The sequence below is a fragment of the Stomoxys calcitrans genome, chromosome 1 (genome assembly GCF_963082655.1).
Source record: "Stomoxys calcitrans chromosome 1, idStoCalc2.1, whole genome shotgun sequence".
Lineage (NCBI taxonomy): Eukaryota > Metazoa > Arthropoda > Insecta > Diptera > Muscidae > Stomoxys > Stomoxys calcitrans.
Genome location: NC_081552.1, coordinates 82,988,605 through 83,009,954, shown reverse-complemented (window position 1 = coordinate 83,009,954; position 21,350 = coordinate 82,988,605). Strand labels below are relative to the sequence as shown.

The 21,350-nt window shown below is 39.4% G+C and overlaps 2 protein-coding genes across 2 annotated transcripts; both read left to right on the top strand.

The window, feature by feature from the left end:
• The first annotated feature begins 2,927 nt into the window (after positions 1-2,927).
• Positions 2,928-11,388, top strand: LOC131994149 (uncharacterized). The gene is made up of 2 exons (XM_059360547.1): positions 2,928-2,995; positions 10,438-11,388. Exon 2 carries the CDS (start codon positions 10,444-10,446, stop codon positions 11,314-11,316), a length of 873 nt encoding a protein of 290 aa, XP_059216530.1. The 5' UTR covers positions 2,928-2,995; positions 10,438-10,443; the 3' UTR covers positions 11,317-11,388.
• Positions 5,281-10,362, top strand: LOC131996345 (uncharacterized). The gene has a single exon (XM_059365947.1). The coding sequence runs from the start codon at positions 5,281-5,283 to the stop codon at positions 10,360-10,362; it is 5,082 nt and encodes a 1,693-aa protein (XP_059221930.1).
• Positions 11,389-21,350: the final 9,962 nt, after the last annotated feature.

Below are 21,350 nucleotides of genomic sequence, written 5' to 3'. Positions count from 1 at the left end.
TCTCTACTCTTAAAGACTGTAGCGTGATTTCAACAGACAGTCGGACAGACGAACGAACATGGCTAGATCGTCCTAAACTTTTACGCTGATCAAGAATATATATACTTTATAGGGTCGGAAATTAATCTTTCGATGTGTTGAAAACGGAATGACAAAATGAATATTCTCCCATCCTTCGGTGGTGGGTATAAAAAGAAATTTTTATACCCTCCACCATAGGATCGGGGGTTTACTAATTTCGTAATTCTGTTTGTAACTACTCGAAATATTCGTCTGAGACCCTATAAAGTATATATATTCTTGATCGCCGCGACATTTTATGTCGATCTAGCCATGTCCGTCAGTCTGTCCGTCCGTCCGTCCGTCTGTCCATCCGTCCGTCCGTCCGTCTGTCTGTAGAAAGCATGCTAACTTCCGAAGGAGTAAAGCTAGCCGCTTGAAATTTTGCACAAATACTTCTTATTAGTGTAGGTCGGTTGGTATTCTAAATGGGCCATATCGTTCCATGTTTTGATATAGCTGCCATATAACCTGATCTTGGGTCTTGACTTCTTGAGCCTCTAGAGGGCGCAATTCTTATCCGATTGGAATGAAATTTTGCACGACGTGTTTTCTTATCATATCCAACAGTTATGCTAAGTATGATTCAAATCGGTTTATAACCTGATATAGCTGTCATATAAACCGATCTTGGGTCTTGACTTCTTGAGCCTCTAGAGGGCGCAATTCTTATCCGATTGGAATGAAATTTTGCACGACATGTTCTACTATCATATCCATCAACTGTGCCAAGTATGATTTAAATCGGTCTATAACCTGATATAGCTGTCATATAAACCGATCCTGGGTCTTGATTTCTTGAGCCTCTAGAGTGGGCAATTCTTATCCGATATAAATGAATTTTTACACGAAGTTTTTTTTTATGATATCCAAGAAATGTGCCAAGTTTGGTTCAAATCGGCTCATAACCTGATATAGCTGTCATATAAAGAGATCTGGGGACTTGACTTCTTGAGCTTCTAGAGGGCGCAATTCTTATCCGATTAGAATGAAATTTTGCACGACATGTTTTGTTATCAAATCCATGATTTAAATCGGTCTATAACCTGATATAGCTGCCATATAAACCGATCTTGGGTCTTGATTTCTTGAGCCTCTGGAGGGCGCAATTCTTATCCGATTTGAATGAATTTTTGATATAGCTGCCATATAAACCGATCTTGGGTCTCTAGAGGGCGCAATTCTGGTCCGATTTGACTGCAATTTTGCAACAACTGTGCCCAGTATGGTTCAAATCGGTCCATAACCTGATATAGCTGGCATATTAACCGATCTGGGGTCTTGACTATTTGAGCCTTTAGAGTGCGCAATTCTTATCCAATTTGAATGAATTTTGTTATGATATCGAACAACTGTGCCAAGTATGGTTCAAATCGGCTCATAACCTGATATAGCTGTCATATGAACAGAGCTGGGGACTTGACTTCTTGAGCTTCTAGAGGGCGCAATTCCTATCCGATTTGGCTGAAATTTTGCATGACCTTTTTTATTCTTACTTTCAACAACTGTGTCAAATAAGGTTGAAATCGGTTTATAACCTGATATAGCTGCCATATAAACCGATCTTGACCCCTAGAGATCGCAATTATTATCCGATATGCCTGAAATTTTGTACGACGGATCCTCTTATAACCACCAACATACGTGTTTATTATGGTCTGAATCGGTCTATAGCCCGATACAGCTCCCATATAAATCAATCTCTCTATTTCAATTCTTGAACTCCCAAAGAGCGCAATTCTTATCTTGATATCGCTCTAATAGCAGAGCAAATCTTTTCTTATATCCTTTTTTTGCCTAGGAAGAGATGCCGGGAAAAGAACTCGACAAATGCGATCCATGGTGTATATAAAATTCGGCCCGGCCGAACTTAGCGCGCTTTTACTTGTTTGGACTGATTGATATATATTTTGCTAAAATAAATCTTATATGTAACAAGTAAACGCTTGTCAAGTTCGGTCGGGCCGAATCTTATATACCCTCCACCATAGATCGCAGTTCTATACGCGCTATCTCTTTTTTAGACAAACATAGAATATTGAATAAAAACTATTATGCTATTGGAGCTATATCAAGTTATTATCCGATTCGTACCATAAATGAATGCTGAACATTGTAGAAGTCAGTATGTAATATTTCAGTTCATTCGGATTAGAATTGCGCCTTGTAGGGGCTCAAGAAGCAAAACCGGGAGATAGGTTTATATGGGAGCTGTGTCAAGCTATTGACCCATTCTGACCATATTGGACATGTATGTTGGAAGTCATGAGAGGAGCCTTTGTACAAAATTTCAGCCAAATCGGATGAGAATTGCGCCCCCTAGAGGTTCAAGAAATCAAGATCCCACATCGGTATATATGGCAGCTATATCAGGTTCTATACCGATTTACGCCTGTTTATGCCAAAATACCATAAACAAATCCTCATACCTAAATCCCTAAAACTTCGTTCAAAAAAAATCCCCAAATACAATTAATATATCTAAGACGTTGCCACAAGTTTATGCTACAACGGCTGTAGCAACAACTTAACGAATAATTTTGACAATCGTACTAAGACGACTTCCGATAGAATTTCGTTAGCATACCTTCTTGTTCACTTGCAACCGTTGTACTGGTAAGACTACGAAAATAAATCCCCTTAAATCAATCCAATCCTAATTCGTTTCAATTTTCCTATTTCTTGTCTTCCATATTGCACTGGAGCAACCAAGTCTCATCTACTCTAACCATTTGAGATTTTGAATTGTTTTCGGCTCATGTGATGTCTCATTTCTCCTCCAAGTAGACTTCAGCTGTTCCATCTCAACAGTTGGTCCTTCGAACCGGATATGAACCAGTGACCTATGGATATTTGGAGACATTTGCTCTTGGGAGACACTCACTGGGATTTCCTACTCCAATCCAAATCTCTACACTACTCATCATCTCAACAGGTTAGTTTACATTTCTTATTGTACTCCCATTCAGTTGCGAATATAGTGCGAAAGTGATCTTTAACAAGTGTTTTTACGGCAAAATTATTTTGCGTTAATTTGGTGAAAAAGCGCGCCAAAAATACTACAAGTTCCAATAAATCGAATACCAGCCAAAACACATATATTCCTGTCCATATATGATGATCCAACGACAGTTCCGTTTGGTCCAGCTATAACTATAAGCTCGAGTGGAAATAACCAAGGAAATATAAATTAATTTGCTGCCCAACGCATAATTAAACTCCAACATTAAAGAGGGAATACCCATTAAAAGGCATATAGAAACAAGTGGATAGTGGTGTCCAAGATCTACAGTGAGTTTTTTCATATTTTTTTTGGTTAATATAATTCCCTTTGAAAAAAAACCACGTGTGATACAACAGTCAAAGAGTTCCCTTCAAATTCGCCATAAGGGGATAGTATTAGCACCGTCCGTCCGTCCATTAAATGCGGTTTCTTTTGTTTCTTTACTATACATGTGTTATCCACCAAGAGTGCGGGGATCGATGTTAAAACATCCCAGCACAATAGATTGCTGTTGTAATGCTTCCCACTCGTATATTATTATGCTATGAGAATCGACCTTCTCTTTGAGTGTAATCGAAGGTACATATCTTCTACCTTTTACTTACATGTTCTCTTGAGTGATCATAGCAGTGGGAGTGTTGGAACAGGTTCCTAGTTACAAGTGTGTAAGCGGCTCTTTTATGTCTCCCCATTTTTTGTCGACATAACCTCGCCCCCCACTCACTTCGGTTGCTCTACTGATTTTTTGTATGCGGTATTCTGATAGAGTTGCCGAAATATCTTATTGACACCTATTAATTTATTATCCTGAGGAACGTTGGAAGATATTTTTTATGCGAGGCTGTGAGATCTTCTTTGGGTTCATTGTAAAAAAAAAAAAAAAAACTCCGTGACATGCACTTGCGTTGGTCTTAGAGGATTTTTATTAGATTGACATCAAAACTGTTCTTTACTGGGGAAATGCCCTGAGACACAGATTGAATGGTTAGAGACCCCGTAGTACAATTTGCTATTTTCGTTCTAGTATATAAACTCGAAGTTGTCCATTTCCCATCGAATTTGCACAATCCGTGAACGATTTAAGAAGAAAAGTTATTTGGCATCCCTGCCTTCTTTTGCATGCGGGTGGTCTCACTCAATTTATCTCGTCTCATTTAATTTGTTGACGCCCCCACCTTATGGAGCTAACTCTCTGTTTGCCGCAGCCGTGTACCTTGCCGAGAGAGAGAAAGAGTTTGGTGTTCTATTTAGTCCCATTTTGTTTCCCTGGTTCTCTGAATAGGGAAGAAAAGAAAAGATAGGTCAACGACCTCGTCAGCTGTTTGCTTGCTTTCACCTCAATTGGAATTTTATGAATTTAGCACGTAATCCCAGCGAACCCTGTGAAAGTATAGAGACGGAATATACGATTTCAGCGCTATATACCTGAAAGTTTTCGATAGCTGAATCCTTTGAGTTATTTTTTAAATATAATATCATATATTTCTTTAAATTTTATTTATTTTTTATATTTTTTGTTTTTTTATCTACATTTTTTATTGATTGCTATTGCTAAAAGTGAGTTCGTTCCGAAGCATTTTATTATGTCATATATTTTATTAAAATTCGATACATTTCAAGAGACTGAAATTTCTAAAATATTTTTCCATTTGTATTTGTTGTTTAAATAACTATTTTTCTTCACTCGGTTGAAATTATTTTCTCAGTTTTTCAATATATTCTGAATTGAATCTTCTCAGCTTTCTAACTTTTTAACTTAAATTTTTCGTGCTATAAACCCAAATTTCCATTAAATATTTATCTAGTTTAAAATCGAATATTTATTTTTGCTGTATGCTTCTTTTATCGTTAAATTATCTAATCTTTTGAGTATATAGTGTGTCCAGTGTTGCTAATATTGGCAGGACAGCAGCTTCTAGAAGTACTTTGAGGAATTTGCTAAATTTATTGCCTTGTGCCAGTATTCGCTAAAGATTTAAATTTCCATAATTGATTCTGTCCGATAATTACACTTTCCAAATTTGCATACGCAGTTCGGGTTCAATATGTCATTGGACAAATTTATCCGGTTGGCTGATAACCTTGTCGTCTTCGAGGCGAGCTTGAATGACAAGGACTTCCCTATGACATCTGTTCATTCGCTAGAGGTTCACAAGGAAGAGTTGACCTCAATTTGGGAGAGGCTCAGGTATTCATATGAGCAATGTCTGTCTGATATGGCTAGTGAGGAACAGGAAGACGATGAGGGTAAGACGGATGATTTGGAATTGGGTACCGTGCGACACAAATATACCAGTGCCTATGTCACTTACTGTCGTTGTAATACACGACTCCGTGAGCTTATCGAAGAGCTCTCTGCCCCAATTCAGGCTCCTAGATCGGAGACGACGTCAGGTTTTGGTTTCAAGCTGCCGCCATGTGAAATTCCCATTTTCGATGGTAATTACTCATCGTGGCCCACTTTCCGGGATATATTCGAGGCAGTTTGTATTAGAAATCCAAGGTTGAGTTCAGTGGAGAGACTTTTTCACTTGAGCCAGAAGACGAGGGGTGAAGCGAACGACATTGTGGGTAAAGTGCCTCTGACGAATGAGAATTTCAAGGTGGCATGGGCAAACCTCTGTTCGCGATACGAGAACAGGAGGGTCCTAATAAATATTCAATTGAAGAGACTTTTCGGACTTACTGTCATTACGGATGAAACGGCAGTGGCACTCAAGGCTTTGCAGAGGGATATTAATTCTTGCATCGAATTGTTGAGACTCTACGAGGTAGAGGTGGAGGAGTGGGATGCAATATTCATTTTCATATGTTCCAATTGCTTACCTAACTCGACACTTACATTGTGGGAGCAGACCTTATGTGATAAGACCATAATTCCGAAGTGGTCAAAATTGGATAAGTTTCTGACGGACCGACATAGGACACTTGAATCCGTGTCTGAGATAAGGCGACAATCTGATTCGGTTGCTTCTACTTCTAGGCAGAATCAGAGAGGGCCTTCAAGGCCCACTGGGGTGCGAAATGGTGGTAATGTCTGTGCATTTCAAACTAAGGTCGGTACTGGCAAATGTCATCTTTGCCCCAAAGAGTCCCACGTCATTCGCAAATGTCCGAAGTTCTTGCAGATGTCTCAGAGTCAGAGATACGATGCGATAAAGAAAAATAATTTATGCATAAATTGTTTTTCGAAGGTCCATACCCTTAGAAATTGCACTAGCAAATTCTCCTGCTACAAGTGCAATAAGAAGCACAACACACTCCTCCATAAGGAGGGTTTGCCTTCGAATTCATCCACACATAGTTCAACCCCACCTCCAAGTCCTAGTAACTCATCCCAGCCAGGCACTTCGAATTCAATACAGTCCACTGAATCTTCTTCAGGTAATATCATCCAGTCATGTTTTTCATCGAATTCTAGGGGTGTTTTATTGGGCACGGCCCTGGTTACTGTATGCCATGGGGGTCTGGAGTTCGCCGCGAGGGCTTTGGTCGATTCGGGTTCTGAGGGCACTCTCATATCCGAGAGACTTTTTAATGTTATGGGACTTCCGTTCAGGCGCACAAGTGCCCAGATTTCTGGCTTGAATAACTCCATTTCAGCGTCTGTGCGAAAAGAATGTACGTTTACTCTACGTTCTACTTTAAACGGTGAGTTCGAGCTATCGGCGTCGGCTTTGGTAGTGCCCCACCTAGCGGGTGGTCTACCATCAAGGACTTTGGATCCGGGACTACTTTCTTCCCTTCCTGATATTCCTCTTGCAGACCCATATTTCTTCCGGAGTTCTAAGGTGGACTTGTTATTGGGTGGAGATCTGCTTCCTTCGATAATGCTATCAGGAATTCGGAGTCCGGTTTGTGGCTCCTTGATGGCACAGGAGACAGTGTTTGGCTGGATTCTCACAGGTCCGGTACCTGTCCAGTCAACGGGCTCCTTTTCCACTATTGTTTCGTATTTCTGTGAAATCTCTTTAGATAAAGAGATTTCACGTTTTTGGGAGGTGGAGGAACTTCCCCGGAGGAGATTCTTGTCTCCCTCGGATCAATTTTGTGAGGATCTATTCCTTCGTACCACCACACGTTCTGACGATGGTCGATACGTGGTTTCTCTTCCCTTTAAGGAGGAATTTCCGAGTAAGGTCCACATTGGGGAATCCAGAAATGGTTCCATGGCACAATTTTATAAGAATGAAGCCCGGCTTCTTCGAACTCCCGAGTTCAAGGCGGAATATGACGATGTCCTTGAAGAATATGTTCGCCTTGATCATATGAGGATGGTTCCCCCTCCCTGTTCTAGGGATTCCACAAGGTTTTATTATCTTCCCCACCATGCGGTTATAAAACCAGAAAGTACGACTACGAAGGTGAGAGTCGTATTTAATGCTTCATCCTCCACTTCCAATGGGACGAGTCTTAATGACGTTCTATATCCGGGGCCGGTTCTACAGAAGGATCTTACTATCCTGATTTTGAAATGGAGATTTTTTCAATTTGTATTCAATGGCGACATCTCGAAGATGTATCGCCAGATTCTTGTGAATCCATCGCACGCTTCATTTCAACGTATTCTTTTCCGGAGAAGTCCAGATCTACCTATCCAGGATTATGAGCTTAGGACAGTTACATTCGGTGTTAACTGTGCCCCTTATTTGGCAATCCGAACGCTTCTGCAATTAGCAGAAGACGTTCAATCCATTTATCCTCTCGCAAGCGATATACTTCGCAATTCAATGTACGTGGATGATGCTTTGGTAGGAGCACATTCGGTTTCAGATGCTATTGGCGCACGGCTTCAGCTTGTTCAGGCTTTGAAATCAGCAGGTTTTCAGATGCGAAAGTGGACCTCGAATTCCAGAGACATTTTATCCGACATTCCTTCCGAGGATCTACTACGCGATGATTTCCTTCAGTTTGATGATCGGAGCACCGCCAAGACGTTGGGCATTCGCTGGAATGCGATGTCTGACTGTTTTTACTTTTCCATACAGCCATTTCCGGCTACAAATGCCTTTTCTAAACGCGAGGTTCTATCCCAAATCTCCAAACTTTTCGACCCAGCAGGATGGCTTTCGCCATGCATTATTATTGCAAAAATAATTATGCAACAAATCTGGATGGAAAAGACTGACTGGGACGAAATTATTTCTCCATCGACTCTGTCCCAATGGAGGTTGTTTCAGGACAATTATCTGTTAATCAACCAGATAAGAGTTCCTCGGTGGTTCCAATATATTCCGAATTCTAAGATCCAATTCCATGGGTTCTGCGATGCCTCTGAAAAGGCATATGCAGCTGTTCTTTACGTTCGTATTGAGGTGAACGATTCCATTGCCACCAATCTGGTGTTATCCAAGACCAGAGTTGCGCCAATCAAAACCCTTTCTATCCCACGCTTAGAATTGTGTGGTGCAGCATTACTCGCCGATATGATTGACGGCATTATACCCCAGTTGAATGTCGATTCGTATTCTATATACTGTTGGACGGACTCCACAATCGTGCTTTCGTGGCTGTCCAAACCTCCATGCTATTGGGCGACGTTTGTGGCCAATCGGGTATCCAAAATTGTCGAGGTTATTAGTCCTTCCAATTGGAGTCATGTGACCTCCGAATGTAACCCAGCCGATTTGGCAAGCAGGGGTGTATATCCTAGGGATCTGCTTGAAAGCCGAGTATGGTGGAAGGGGCCGCAGTGGCTGATGGAATCATGCGATTCATGGCCCGTGACGGGCCATGTGCCCTCAGAGATTATTGAGATCGAGAGGAAATCTCTGAAGGTTAATTTTACCTATTTTAACCACTTTGAGGATATTCTAGACAGATTTTCTTCTTTCTCTAGAGCCTTACGAGTCGTGTCATACATATACCGTTTTTATTTTAGGACACACTCGAAGTACCGCTCAGATTTTCGTGCTGATTCCAGAGTTTTATCAAATTCCGAGGTAACAATGACTCGGGACCGATTGATTGCCATGAGTCAGAAGGCATTCTATCCAAGGGAATACTTGTCCTTGTCATTAAAAAATCCCATTTTGAAATCAAGTTCGCTTTTGAATTTAAATCCATTTTGCGATTCTGAAGGTGTTTTACGGATTTGTGGTCGGCTTACTTCTTCTCCATTCTTAACGTATAATGAAAGACATCCGGTTATACTGCCATATAATTGTCAATTCTCCCGTCTATTGGTTCGTTTTGTCCACGAAATTTCCCTCCATGGCGGCAATCAACTGGTTCTAAGGTTGATCCGTATGCAGTATTGGATTCCAAAAGTTAAGAACTTGATAAAGACGGTTATAAACAAATGTAAGCCTTGTATCCTCTATAGGCGTAGATGTCAGACCCAACTCATGTCAGCTCTCCCTCCAGAGAGAGCTGAAATTTCACGTCCATTTGTTCACACAGGCCTGGACTTTGCCGGACCATTCGACATTAAATATTATGGAGGAAGAGGTTGCCGCATGACCAAGGGTTATGTATGTGTGTTTGTCTGCTTTTCCACCAAGGCAATACACCTTGAAGCCACTTCAGACCTCTCCACATCTGCCTTTCTAGCTGCCTTCAGTCGTTTCATTGCTCGTAGGGGATGTCCCTTACACATTCATTCTGATAACGGCACAACGTTTGTTGGCGCCTCGAGATCCTTGGCTAAGGAATTTATCCGATCTTCCCAAGAAGCAATCCTATCGGGCTATGCCCACCAGAATATATCCTGGCATTTTATTCCACCTGGGGCCCCCCATATGGGAGGCCTTTGGGAAGCTGGAGTAAAAAGTTTTAAACTTCACTTCCGGAAAGTTGCTGGAAACGTAAAATACACTTTCGAGGAATTCCAAACGCTTTTGTCCAAAATAGAATCTTGCCTCAATTCTCGTCCACTGTCGCCTATGTCCCAAAGTCCATCCGACTTTGACGCTCTTACGCCAGGACACTTTCTTATAGGTTCGCCCATTTTGGCACCTATAGATCCGAATGTTCGTGAAGCTCCTATGTCTTTGCTAAATCGTTGGCAGAGACTCCAATCAATTCATCAGCACTTTTGTGCCCGATGGAAAGATGAGTATTTAAAAGAGCTTCATAAACGCCACAAGTGGCAACGGCCGACAGAGAATTTAGAAGAAAACATGTTGGTAGTCGTAAGAGACGAAAACACACCGCCAAACACTTGGCGTCTAGGCAGGATTTCGAAGATATATTTTGGTAGCGATCGTAGAGTCCGCGTTGCCGATGTAGTCACTGAAAAGGGCGTTATTACAAGACCGATTACAAAATTGGTTATCCTTCCATCGGAAAGCACTTAAGATCACTTTACGCTCTTCCTACTCCGATTTCAAGGATTCAACTTACCAGAAATTATATCTACACATACCTTATAGTTCATTATGCGCAATAACGGAAAGAAAAATAAACAAGATAAGTTCAAAGGAAATCGACAGTTTATGTGCAGAATCTGCCGCCATCCACATGCTCTAAGAAAATGCCGACGTTTCCTTGGCCTTAATATAACGCAAAGAAGAGACATCGTGAAGAAATATGGTTATTGTGAAAATTGTTTGGCTCACAGCCACTCAGATGGGGCCTGCTTCACGAAGACCGGTTGCAGGATTTGCCATAAAAACCACCACACTCTTCTTCATGCTCATCCTAGAATTCAGGCCAGAAAACCTTTACCAGATACGCCTACTACAAAGCCGTCCACATCTAAGATGGCTTGCGACACGCAGGCAAAAGGCACCTCGCAATCCTCCACATCTACCAATGAGACATCTTTGACATCCATACTCAAACAAGATGCTATTACGCTGCTACCAACCATCATTGCCAAGGTCGATACGAAAAACGGAAGAAGCATTGTGAGATGTTTATTGGATTCTGGTGCAAGAACAAGCTGTATCTCTTCAAAAACTGTAGATAAGCTTAATTTGATGACACTAGCACTAGATGAAGAAACCATTTGTCCAATAACGTTGTTATCCATTCACGACGAAAATGTGAGCATCAAAACAGTCCTCAAAATGACCAATAGAGTGACCATATCCACCCCAAGTAACTCCATATCCAAATCCATAAGACAGAAATTCCATAACTTCATATTGGCTGATGTTGAATTCTTCAAACCAGCTCCAATAGACATCATATTCGGTGTCGACATATACGCCAAAATATTAAGCGAAGGAATTCTTTGTCGGTCGGGACTCCCAACGGCACAGAATACCATCTTTGGGTGGTCTATCTATGGTCTTTGCTCCAAATAATTTCCTATGAATTTCTATCCGATACGCCAATTTATCCAAATATTACACATTTTTCGCACTATCATTGGAAGTACAAATAAGAACATGTAAACTACCAACTGAAAATTTATCTATATATACATATATATATATATATATATATATATATATATATATATATATATATTCATATTTATATTACCTAGTCTCATAAGCACTTTAATGAAATATCCTTGAATTGAATATGAATTTTTGAATTTAAAGCATAACTGAATTTTTTTACAAATAGAAAATTATAATATGATAGGAAGCATCTGAAGTACGATTGTAGCCTCATTTTTTATTGCAGCCGTACTGCAAGGCGGGCGGCATGTTTATGCCAAAATACCATAAACAAATCCTCATACCTAAATCCCTAAAACTTCGTTCAAAAAAAATCCCCAAATACAATTAATATATCTAAGACGTTGCCACAAGTTTATGCTACAACGGCTGTAGCAACAACTTAACGAATAATTTTGACAATCGTACTAAGACGACTTCCGATAGAATTTCGTTAGCATACCTTCTTGTTCACTTGCAACCGTTGTACTGGTAAGACTACGAAAATAAATCCCCTTAAATCAATCCAATCCTAATTCGTTTCAATTTTCCTATTTCTTGTCTTCCATATTGCACTGGAGCAACCAAGTCTCATCTACTCTAACCATTTGAGATTTTGAATTGTTTTCGGCTCATGTGATGTCTCATTTCTCCTCCAAGTAGACTTCAGCTGTTCCATCTCAACAACGCCATACTAAAAACAGTTATTGGAAGTCATAATAAAACACCTCATGCAAAATTTCAGCTAAATCGGATGAGAACTGCGAGTGCTATTGCCTCAAGAACTCAAGATCCAAGATCGGTTTATATGACAGTTATACCAGATTATGTTGTTGGAAGTACTACCAAAACACTACGTGCAAAATTTTAATAAAATCGGTTAAGAATTGCGCCCTCTAGAGGCTAAAAAAGTCAAGACCCAAGATCGGTTTATATGGCAGCTGTATCAAAACATGGACCGATTTGGCCCATTTATAATACCAGCCAACCTACACTAATAAAAAGTATGCAAAATTTTAAGCGTCCTTCGTGCTTTCGACAGACAGACGGACGGACGGAAAGACGGCCGGACATGGCTAGATCGAATTCAAATGACATGACGATCAAGAATATATATACTTTATGGGGTCTTAGACGCATATTTCGAGCTGTTACAAACATAATGACGAAATTAGTATGCCCCCATCCTATGGTGGAGGGTATAAAATTCAATTTGTGTTTGTTTGTATATTTGTTTGTGTTTTACTTATAGACTTAAAAAGGGCTGAACCGATATTCTTGAAATATTCACAAATGGTGCATAATGATCCCTTGGTGCAAATAGGGTACTAAATTTTTTATTATCTGAAGGGGGGCGGACCATCCCCCTTACCCTAATTTTCAGAAACGCCAGAACTCGTTGGTGGGTGATGCGATTTAAGCGAAATTTTGTTTGCTCTCTTATAGCAACCTAAAATTAAAACTTAGGCATCCAAATTTCGGATGGGGTACCTAGGGGGAAAGCCCCACCCTCCAATGGCAATGTGGGACTCAAATGAGAGGTCTTTGGGAATAAAGTACGAGTCTTATATCATTATACGGGAAAAAGTGTGTATGGGCACCCCACCCCAATAACACCACCCATATAGGACGTATTTGCTGACCATTCCAATATGGGGCTGTAATAAGCAGTATTTTAGAGTAGAATACGAATCTGATACATATTTTTAGAACGAAGTCACCAAAACATCCCCCAAAACGGTCATGTTTGCCGGCTATGAAAAAATGGGGCTCAAATGAAAGGTATTTGGGAGAAGACCATGATTTTGATATCAGTATTCGGGACCAACTGTCTAGGTCACGTCCCAACATCATAACAACCCCAAATAGGACAGTGGACAGTCAAGACACTGGAGCTCGATATTGATAGTTTTTAGGACCAATACCCCAAACCCAAACCGGACATATTTGCTGACTTTTTCAATAAGGAGTTTAAATGAATGGTATAAATGTGTTTGGTATTTCCCAAAACACCACCCAAAGGGTAAACATTTTTCGACCATGTCAATATGTGGATCAAATAAAAGGTATTTGAGATTAGAAAACGAATTTGATAACCTATTTTGGGGACATGTGTTGGGAGGACGCCTCATCCTGTAAACTCCTCTTAAGCCAATGGCAATATGGGGTTTAAATAAATGGTATTTGAGAGAAGAGCACGATGCTGATATTTTTTCAGAGCCAAGTGTTTGGGGGACCACCTCAACCCCGAAAACACCCCTAAATCAGACATCATGAGAATATCGGGCAGAAGTGAAGTATTTTAAGAATGGAGTAAACCTTACATCCAAACTTAAATTCGTTGACCAATAAAGATCATATGGGATTCAGATAAAGGCACTTACGTTGTTAAACTATTAGTCAAAGGATATACTATTTTCGAAGCATGGTATTTCACTAAAAGTTCTTTAATTGTCGAAAATATATATTCAAAGGAAAATTTTATTCCATATAAAGTAAAAAAAGGAGCAGCGGTGCGGGCCCGGGTCAGCTAGTATAAAATAAGAAAGTTTTAATTCTTGTTTGTACCTTCCAAACCTTTAATCAATATTAATCATTGCTTTCAAAATAAAAACAGAAAAAAGATGCGTACACTCCCGCGCATGTCCATTCGTTGCTGTCTCAACAACGACTGAAACAAAGACAATGAGAATATGTGTGAGCCGCCATCAAAGCTACCGTACAGGGCTGGGCATCTGAGGTCTACGACCGAAATGTTTGCATTCCCACGGCTTTAAAGCTGTTTCCAAAATATTTTTCCCGAAAATAAGTCACATTTACTATAACCCCAGGCTTGATAAAAACGATTGGGGCTATCGGCGGGCTCAACTGAAAAAACCATATTTCGAGATGGAAAGTACCGCGGGTGCCGTAAGCTTAATCAAATTCTCGTACGTGCGCTCAATTATGTAATCACTCTAATTTTGGGAGTTTACGAATTGCTCAGTTTGGAAATTGTTCACGATGTTTGGAAATTCCCCACATACGAGCAAGTGCAGAGAAGAGAGCAAGAGCCAGGTTAAGTTCAAAGACATCGCATGGTATATTGATAAAGCCTAAACATAAGCCGATCTCCCGATTAATGGTCTTAGGCGCATAAAAGCTGTATATATTATTCGATTGGGCTGAAATTTGGCGGATTGATAGGTGTTAAGATCGTCGATATCTGTGCCGAATGTGGTTCACATCGGTCTGTATCTTAATATAACCCCCATATAGACCGGGCTCCCGATCTAAGGACCATAAAAGCCACATTTATTACCCGATTTCGCTGAAATTTGGGACAATGATTTGTGTTAATATTTCCGACGTCCGTGCAAAATATGGCTCAGGTGAATTGATATCTTTATAGTCTAATCGTCCGATTTATGGTCTTAGGCTCACAAAAGCTGCATTTATTACCCGATATTCCTGATATTGTGTTAAGATACTTGACATCTTAATATAGCCCCAGTATAGACCGATATCTCAATTTAAGGTCTAAGGCTAATAAAAGATGATTTAGATTTTACATTTTTGGGTGTGACCCACATATATACAGATCTCTCGCATGAAGGTATTTAACCAATAAATATCTTTTTTATCCCCGATTTAGAATATATTAAGTAGAGTAAGCTACGTTAAACCCCTTGACATTCACCCCGAATATAGTGCAGATTGGATCATATTTGAATGTAGGCGCTATATTTTGACATTGAGTGGTCTAATAAGTAAATGTCCTTGCTCAATTTTGTAGAACAAAATATTGGTATATTTGGTAGCAATATCCAACTACAAAACCATATACGACACGGATGTCGAAAAGCCTAACGTAAGTCACTGTGTAAAATTTCAGCGAAATCGGATTATAAATGCACCTTTTAGGGGCCAAGACTTTAAATCGAGAGATCGGTCTATATGGCAGCTATATCCAAATATGCACCGATCTGGGTCAAACTGAAGAAGGATATCGAAACCCCAAAACAACTAAATGTAACAAATTACGGCGCCATAGGACGATAAATACGACTTTAATGGGCCTAAGACGTTAAATCGAGAGATCGTTCTAAATGGCAGCTATATCCAAATCTGGACCGATCTGAGCCAAATTGCAGAAAGATGTCGAAGAGCCTAACACAACTCACACTCCCAAATATCGCCAACATCGAACAATAAATGCGCCTTATATGGACTCAAGACTTTAAATCGAGGGATCGTCCTATATGGCAGCTATATCCAAAGTGCAGAAAGATGTCGAGGGGCTTAACACAACTCCAAAACCATAAATCGAGAGATCGGTGTTTATGGCGCTATATCCCAATATAGATTGCGAAAAATTGTCGAAGGGCCTAACACAGCTCACTGTCCCAAATTTCAGCGAAAGAGGACAGTAAATACGCCTTTTATGAACCCAAGACCTTTAATCAGAAGATCTGTCAATATGGCACCTATATCCAAATCTGGACCGATCTAGGCCAAATTGCAGAAAGATGTCGAGGGTCTAACACAACTCACTGTGCCAGATTTTGGCGACATCGTAGAATAAATGCGCCTTTTATGGGCCAAAACCTTAAATCGAGAAATCTGTCTATATGGCTACTATATCCAATTCTAGAGCGATCTGGGCCAAATTGAAGATGATATGAAGATATAGTCCAATATAGCCCATTTAGATTTTTAACGCGATTATGTCTATATATGCTTCAAAGTGTCGTAAACGGATATTTTGATGTATTGCAAACGGAATGACAAAATGAATGTACCTCATCCTTCGATGGTGGGAATAAAAAATTCGTTTTAAAAACACTAATTTGATGAACTTTTTCTAAAAACAGAATTTAAATAATTTTTTTTAAACAAAATTTCAATGAAATTGGTTTTAGAAACAAAATTTTAAAAACGTATTTTCTTTCTAAAAACAAAAAATTTTTTTCAAGAAAAAATACTAGAGATTTTTTGAAACAAAATATAAGCAAAAATTTCTTTCTTCTTCTCTAAAGACTTAAATTTGGGGAAAAAATTACAAAATTTACATTTTTTGTAAATGGAAGAATTGAGGTATATTCATTTTGTCGTGCCGTTTGCAACACATCGAAATATCCATTTCCGACCCTATAATGTATATATATTTCGGATCGTTGTAAATATCTAAGACGATCAAGCCATATCCGTCCATCTGTCTGTTGAAATCACGCTACAGTCTTTAAAAAAGGAGATATTGAGCTGAAACTTTGCACAGATGCTTTTTTTCCCTAACCAGGTTAAGTTCGAAGATTGGCTACATCGGATATATCTTGATATAGCCCCCATATAGACCGATCCGTCGATTTCGTGTCTTAGGCCCACAAAAGCCATTTAATTATCCGATTTTGCTGCAACTTGGGACAGTGAGTTAAGATAGGCCCATGACATTCTTCTTCAATTAAGCCCACATCGGTTCAGATTTGGGTATGGCTGCCATATAGACCGATCTCCCGATTTAAAGTCTTGGCCCCGTAAAAGCCACACTTACAATCCGATTTCGCTGAAATTTGACACAGTGACTGATGTTAGACTTTTCGAAAATCGTGATATTGTTGTCCTTTTTTCATTTTTATAATATAATATAATACACATGATGGCTAATTTACTTTGCTTGAATTTTCGCATGGAAATGCATTTGTAATATAACAATTTTACGACTAATGATTTTCTTAAAAGGTACGTAGGAAAAAAAGCGTGGTGAAAATTGACTAGTCGAATTCCCAAAATGTTGACAAAAGTTTCGAGAACTTCGTCAATTAGGAAATCTTTTCATACAGATCAGTTTTTTTATTATTCTCAATTATTCATCATCTATAAAAAACGATTTTCGGCCGATTTAAATGATATCCTGTTGAAATTGTTTATCCAATTCGACACAAATTAAAACTAGCAGAAAATAAAAATTTTTACAATAGATAACAAAACAGGTAAGGATAGGCAAAAGTCGGGAGGTGCCGACTATATAATACCCTCCACCTACCCTCTAAGTGAAAATTGGGAGCTGCAGTTAATTCTAAACCGAATTTAATGGACTTCGGTGGAGGTTTTCAGATGGATTACATCCACATCACATTACGAGCAAATGTGTTCAAAATTGTAATAATTGCGGCTTTATGTGTGCAAATAGGGCGTTATATATGTATACGGAAGCTATATTTAACTCTGAACCGATTTCTATGAAATTCATCAGTAATATCGAGAGTCACAAGGAAATCTTTCCAGCCAAATTTTGAGAGAATTGGTTAACAATGACCATATTATAGCAATATTGCTCAAAATCGGACGAACATATATACGACAGATATATCTAAATCTGATACGATTCCGACCAAACTTCTTAGATATTGTGGTAGTCGTCCAAAAAAGCCTTTTAAAAAAATATTTGGAGAATTGGGAATAAATGCGGTTGCAGTGGTTCTAACAGTGAGAATCGAGCGATATATACATATGGGAGCTATATCCAAATCTGAACCGATTTCAGTAATGTAATGTCACCAGTAATGTCGAGAGTCATAAGAAAATATTTCCTGCCAAATTTCGAGAGAATCGGCTAACATATTTATGGGAGTTATAACCAAGTCTGAGCCGATTTTTATACCCTCCACCATAGGATGGGGCTTTACCAATTTTGTCATTCCGTTTGTAACACCTCGAAATATTCGTTTGAAACCCCATATTCTTGATCGTCATGCCATTTTTAATCAATCTAGTTATGTCCGTCCGATGTAGTTAAGCTAGTCGCTTGAAATTTTGCACAAAAACTTCTTATCAGTATAGATCGGTTAGGATTGGACATAGGCCATATCTGTCCATGTTTTGTATAGCTGCCATATAAACTGATCTTGGATCTTGACTTCTTGAGCCACTAGAGGGTGCGATTCTCATCCGATTAGGCTGAAATTTTGCATTAAGTATTAAGTTATACCTTCACACAACTGGTTCAAATCGGCCTATAACCTGCCATATAAACCGATCTTGAATCTTGACTTCTTGATCCACTAGGGAGCGCAATTCTTTTACGATTTGGCAGAAATACAGGAAGTGTTTTGTTATGATTTCCAACAACTTTGCTAAGTATGGTTCAAATCGGTACATAACCTGATATAGCGTCTTAGGCCTCTAGAGGGCGCAGTTCTTATCCAATTTGGATGAAATTTAGCACGACTTTGTTTGTTATGACTTCCAACACTGTGCCAAATATGGTTCAAATCGGTACATAACATGATATAGCTGCCATATAAACAGATATGGGATCTTGACTTCGTAAGCTCTAGAGGGTGCAGTTCATATCCGATTTGGCTAAAATTTTGTACAACGGCTTCTCCCATGACCAACAACATACCTAAAATGGTCTGCATCTGATCGATATCCTGAAACTGCACCTATATAAACCGATCTCCCGACTATGCTTCTTGAGCCCCAACGAAGCGCAATTCTTGTCCGAATGGACTGAAAATTACCCTCTGACTCTTACTGTGGTCTTCAACATTCAATTAATTTATGTTCCGAATCTGACTATAACTTGATATAGCTCCAATAGCAAACAATTCTTGCAAAGAATTCAACAAATGCGATCCATGGTGAAGGGTATGTAAGATTCGGCCGGGCCGAACTTGCACTCTTTTACTTGTTTCCAATAGGCTTCATCTATTGACTAAAAAAATAATACCCTGTATCACAGTAGTAATGTAGGGCATAAAAAAATTTTCATAAAAATACTCGCCAGGTCGCCGAAATCTGTGACAAAATAATTAAATAACCCAAATTAACTATAAAACTAATGGTGATTTCGATTGTGCAAAAAAAGGTTAGCATTTTTTCGTTATGCCGCAATGAAATCGAAATTTCGTGTTCGTTTGTCCAAAGAAATGTTACCACATGATTTAATTTTCGTTTGTAATGGTGTCTTACATAGAGTGGAAAAATTTTGCATTTCCTACACCCTGCCAAGTCTACAGTGTAAAATGTCACATTTTAAAACAGCTGCTATCATTTCATAGGCACCTAAACCAAATGACGGCGTTCACATCTATATATATAAAAATGAATTTGTGTTCGTTTGTTTGATTGTTTGATTGTATGTTTGTTTGTGGGTTTGTAAATTAGTTTGTTCCGTATAGACTCAAAAAAGGCTAAACCGATTTCTTTGAAATTTTCACAGATTGTGGGGAGTGGTCCGGAAGGAGCAATAGGCTATATAATTTTTTGATATCGCATTGGGGGCGGACCCTGCCCCATACCCCAATAGTCCCAGTCAAAAATATAAGTGGACGGATTGGGACAATATGGGACATAAATGAAGGGTATTCAAGAGTAGAGTACAAATTCCACAAAAATCCCCCAAAATAGGTTTATTGGAAGATAATGACAAAATGGGAATCGAATGAAAGGTATTTGGAATTAGATTGGTCCGGAAGGAGCAATAGGTGATATAAGTTTTTGATATCGCAAGGGGGGGCCGACCCACCTACTTACCCCAAAAGTACCACCCAAAAGTACCACCCAAAACTAAAAGTGGACCGATTGGGACAATATGGGACTTAAATGAAAGGTATTCAAAAGAAGAGTACAAATTCCGTATTAAAAATTGGGTCCATGTAATTGCGGGGCCGCCCCGACCCCAAAACTCCCCAAAATAGGTTTATTGGACGATAATGACAACATGGGAATCGAATGAAAGGTATTTGGGATTAGATTACGAATATGGTCCGGAAGGAGCAATAGGCTATATAATTTTTTGATATCGCATTGGGGGCGGACCCTGCCCCTTACCCCAATACTACCATCCAAAAAGTGGACCGATTGGGACAATATGGGACCTAAATGAAAGGTATTCAAGAGTAGAGTACGATTTCCATATTAGAAATTGAGACCAAGTAATTAGGGGACAACCCGACCCCAAAACCCCCCAAATTGATCTATTGGACGATAATGGCAATATGGGGCTCGAATGAAAGGTATTCGTGAGTAGATTACGAATATGGTCAGGAAGGAGGCATAGGCTTTGTAATATGTTGGAATGGGGCGAATCCTCCCCCGTTACCACAAAAATACAATACCACCCAAAATCAAAAGTTGACCGATAGGGACAATATAGGTATCAAATGAAAGATATTGGAGAGTAGAAAACAAATGTGGTATAAAAACTTCGCCATAACCCCGAAATTATAACATTCAGCGTGAAAGCAGGAGTTGCTTTCACCGATAGACGAGACCAAACGATGTGTTGCTGGGCATATGGCAATTTAATATGATTTAAAAACAAGTAAAAAAGCGTAAAGTTCGGCCGGGCCGAACTTTGGATACCCACCATCTCGGGTATATATGTAAACCACCTTCCATCAAAATTCGGTGAAAATTGCATACATTATGTCCCATAGCAGTTATATCGAAATATGTTCCGATTTGGACCAAATACTAATAAGTAAAATTCAATTGTTCAATTGTGATCTGAAGCATATACGACACGGATGTCGAAAAGCTTAACATAAGTCACTGTGTCAAATTTCAGTGAAATCGGATTATAAATGCGCCTTTTATGGGGCCAAGACTTTAAATGGAGATATAGGTCTACATGGCAGGTGTATCCAAATCTGGACCAATTTGGGCCAAATTGCAGAAACATGCCAAAGAGCCTAACAAAATTCACTGTTTAAAATTTCAGCGACATCGGACATTTTATGGGCCCAAAACTTTAAATCGAGAGATCGGTCTATATGGCTGCTGTATCCAAATCCTTACCGATCTGTGCCATATTGCAAAAGAATGTCAAGGGGCTTAGCTCACTGTCCAAAATTTTGGCGAAATCGGACAATAAATGCGCCGTTTATGGGCCCAAAACCTTAAATCCAGAGATCAATGTATATGGCAGCTATATTCAACTCTGGACCGATTTGGGCCAAATTGAAGAA

Excerpts from the sequence above, each read along its gene's own strand:
- LOC131994149 (XM_059360547.1), top strand. The coding sequence starts at position 10,444 with ATGCGCAATAACGGAAAGAAAAATAAACAAGATAAGTTCAAAGGAAAT.
- LOC131996345 (XM_059365947.1), top strand. The coding sequence starts at position 5,281 with ATGGCTAGTGAGGAACAGGAAGACGATGAGGGTAAGACGGATGATTTG.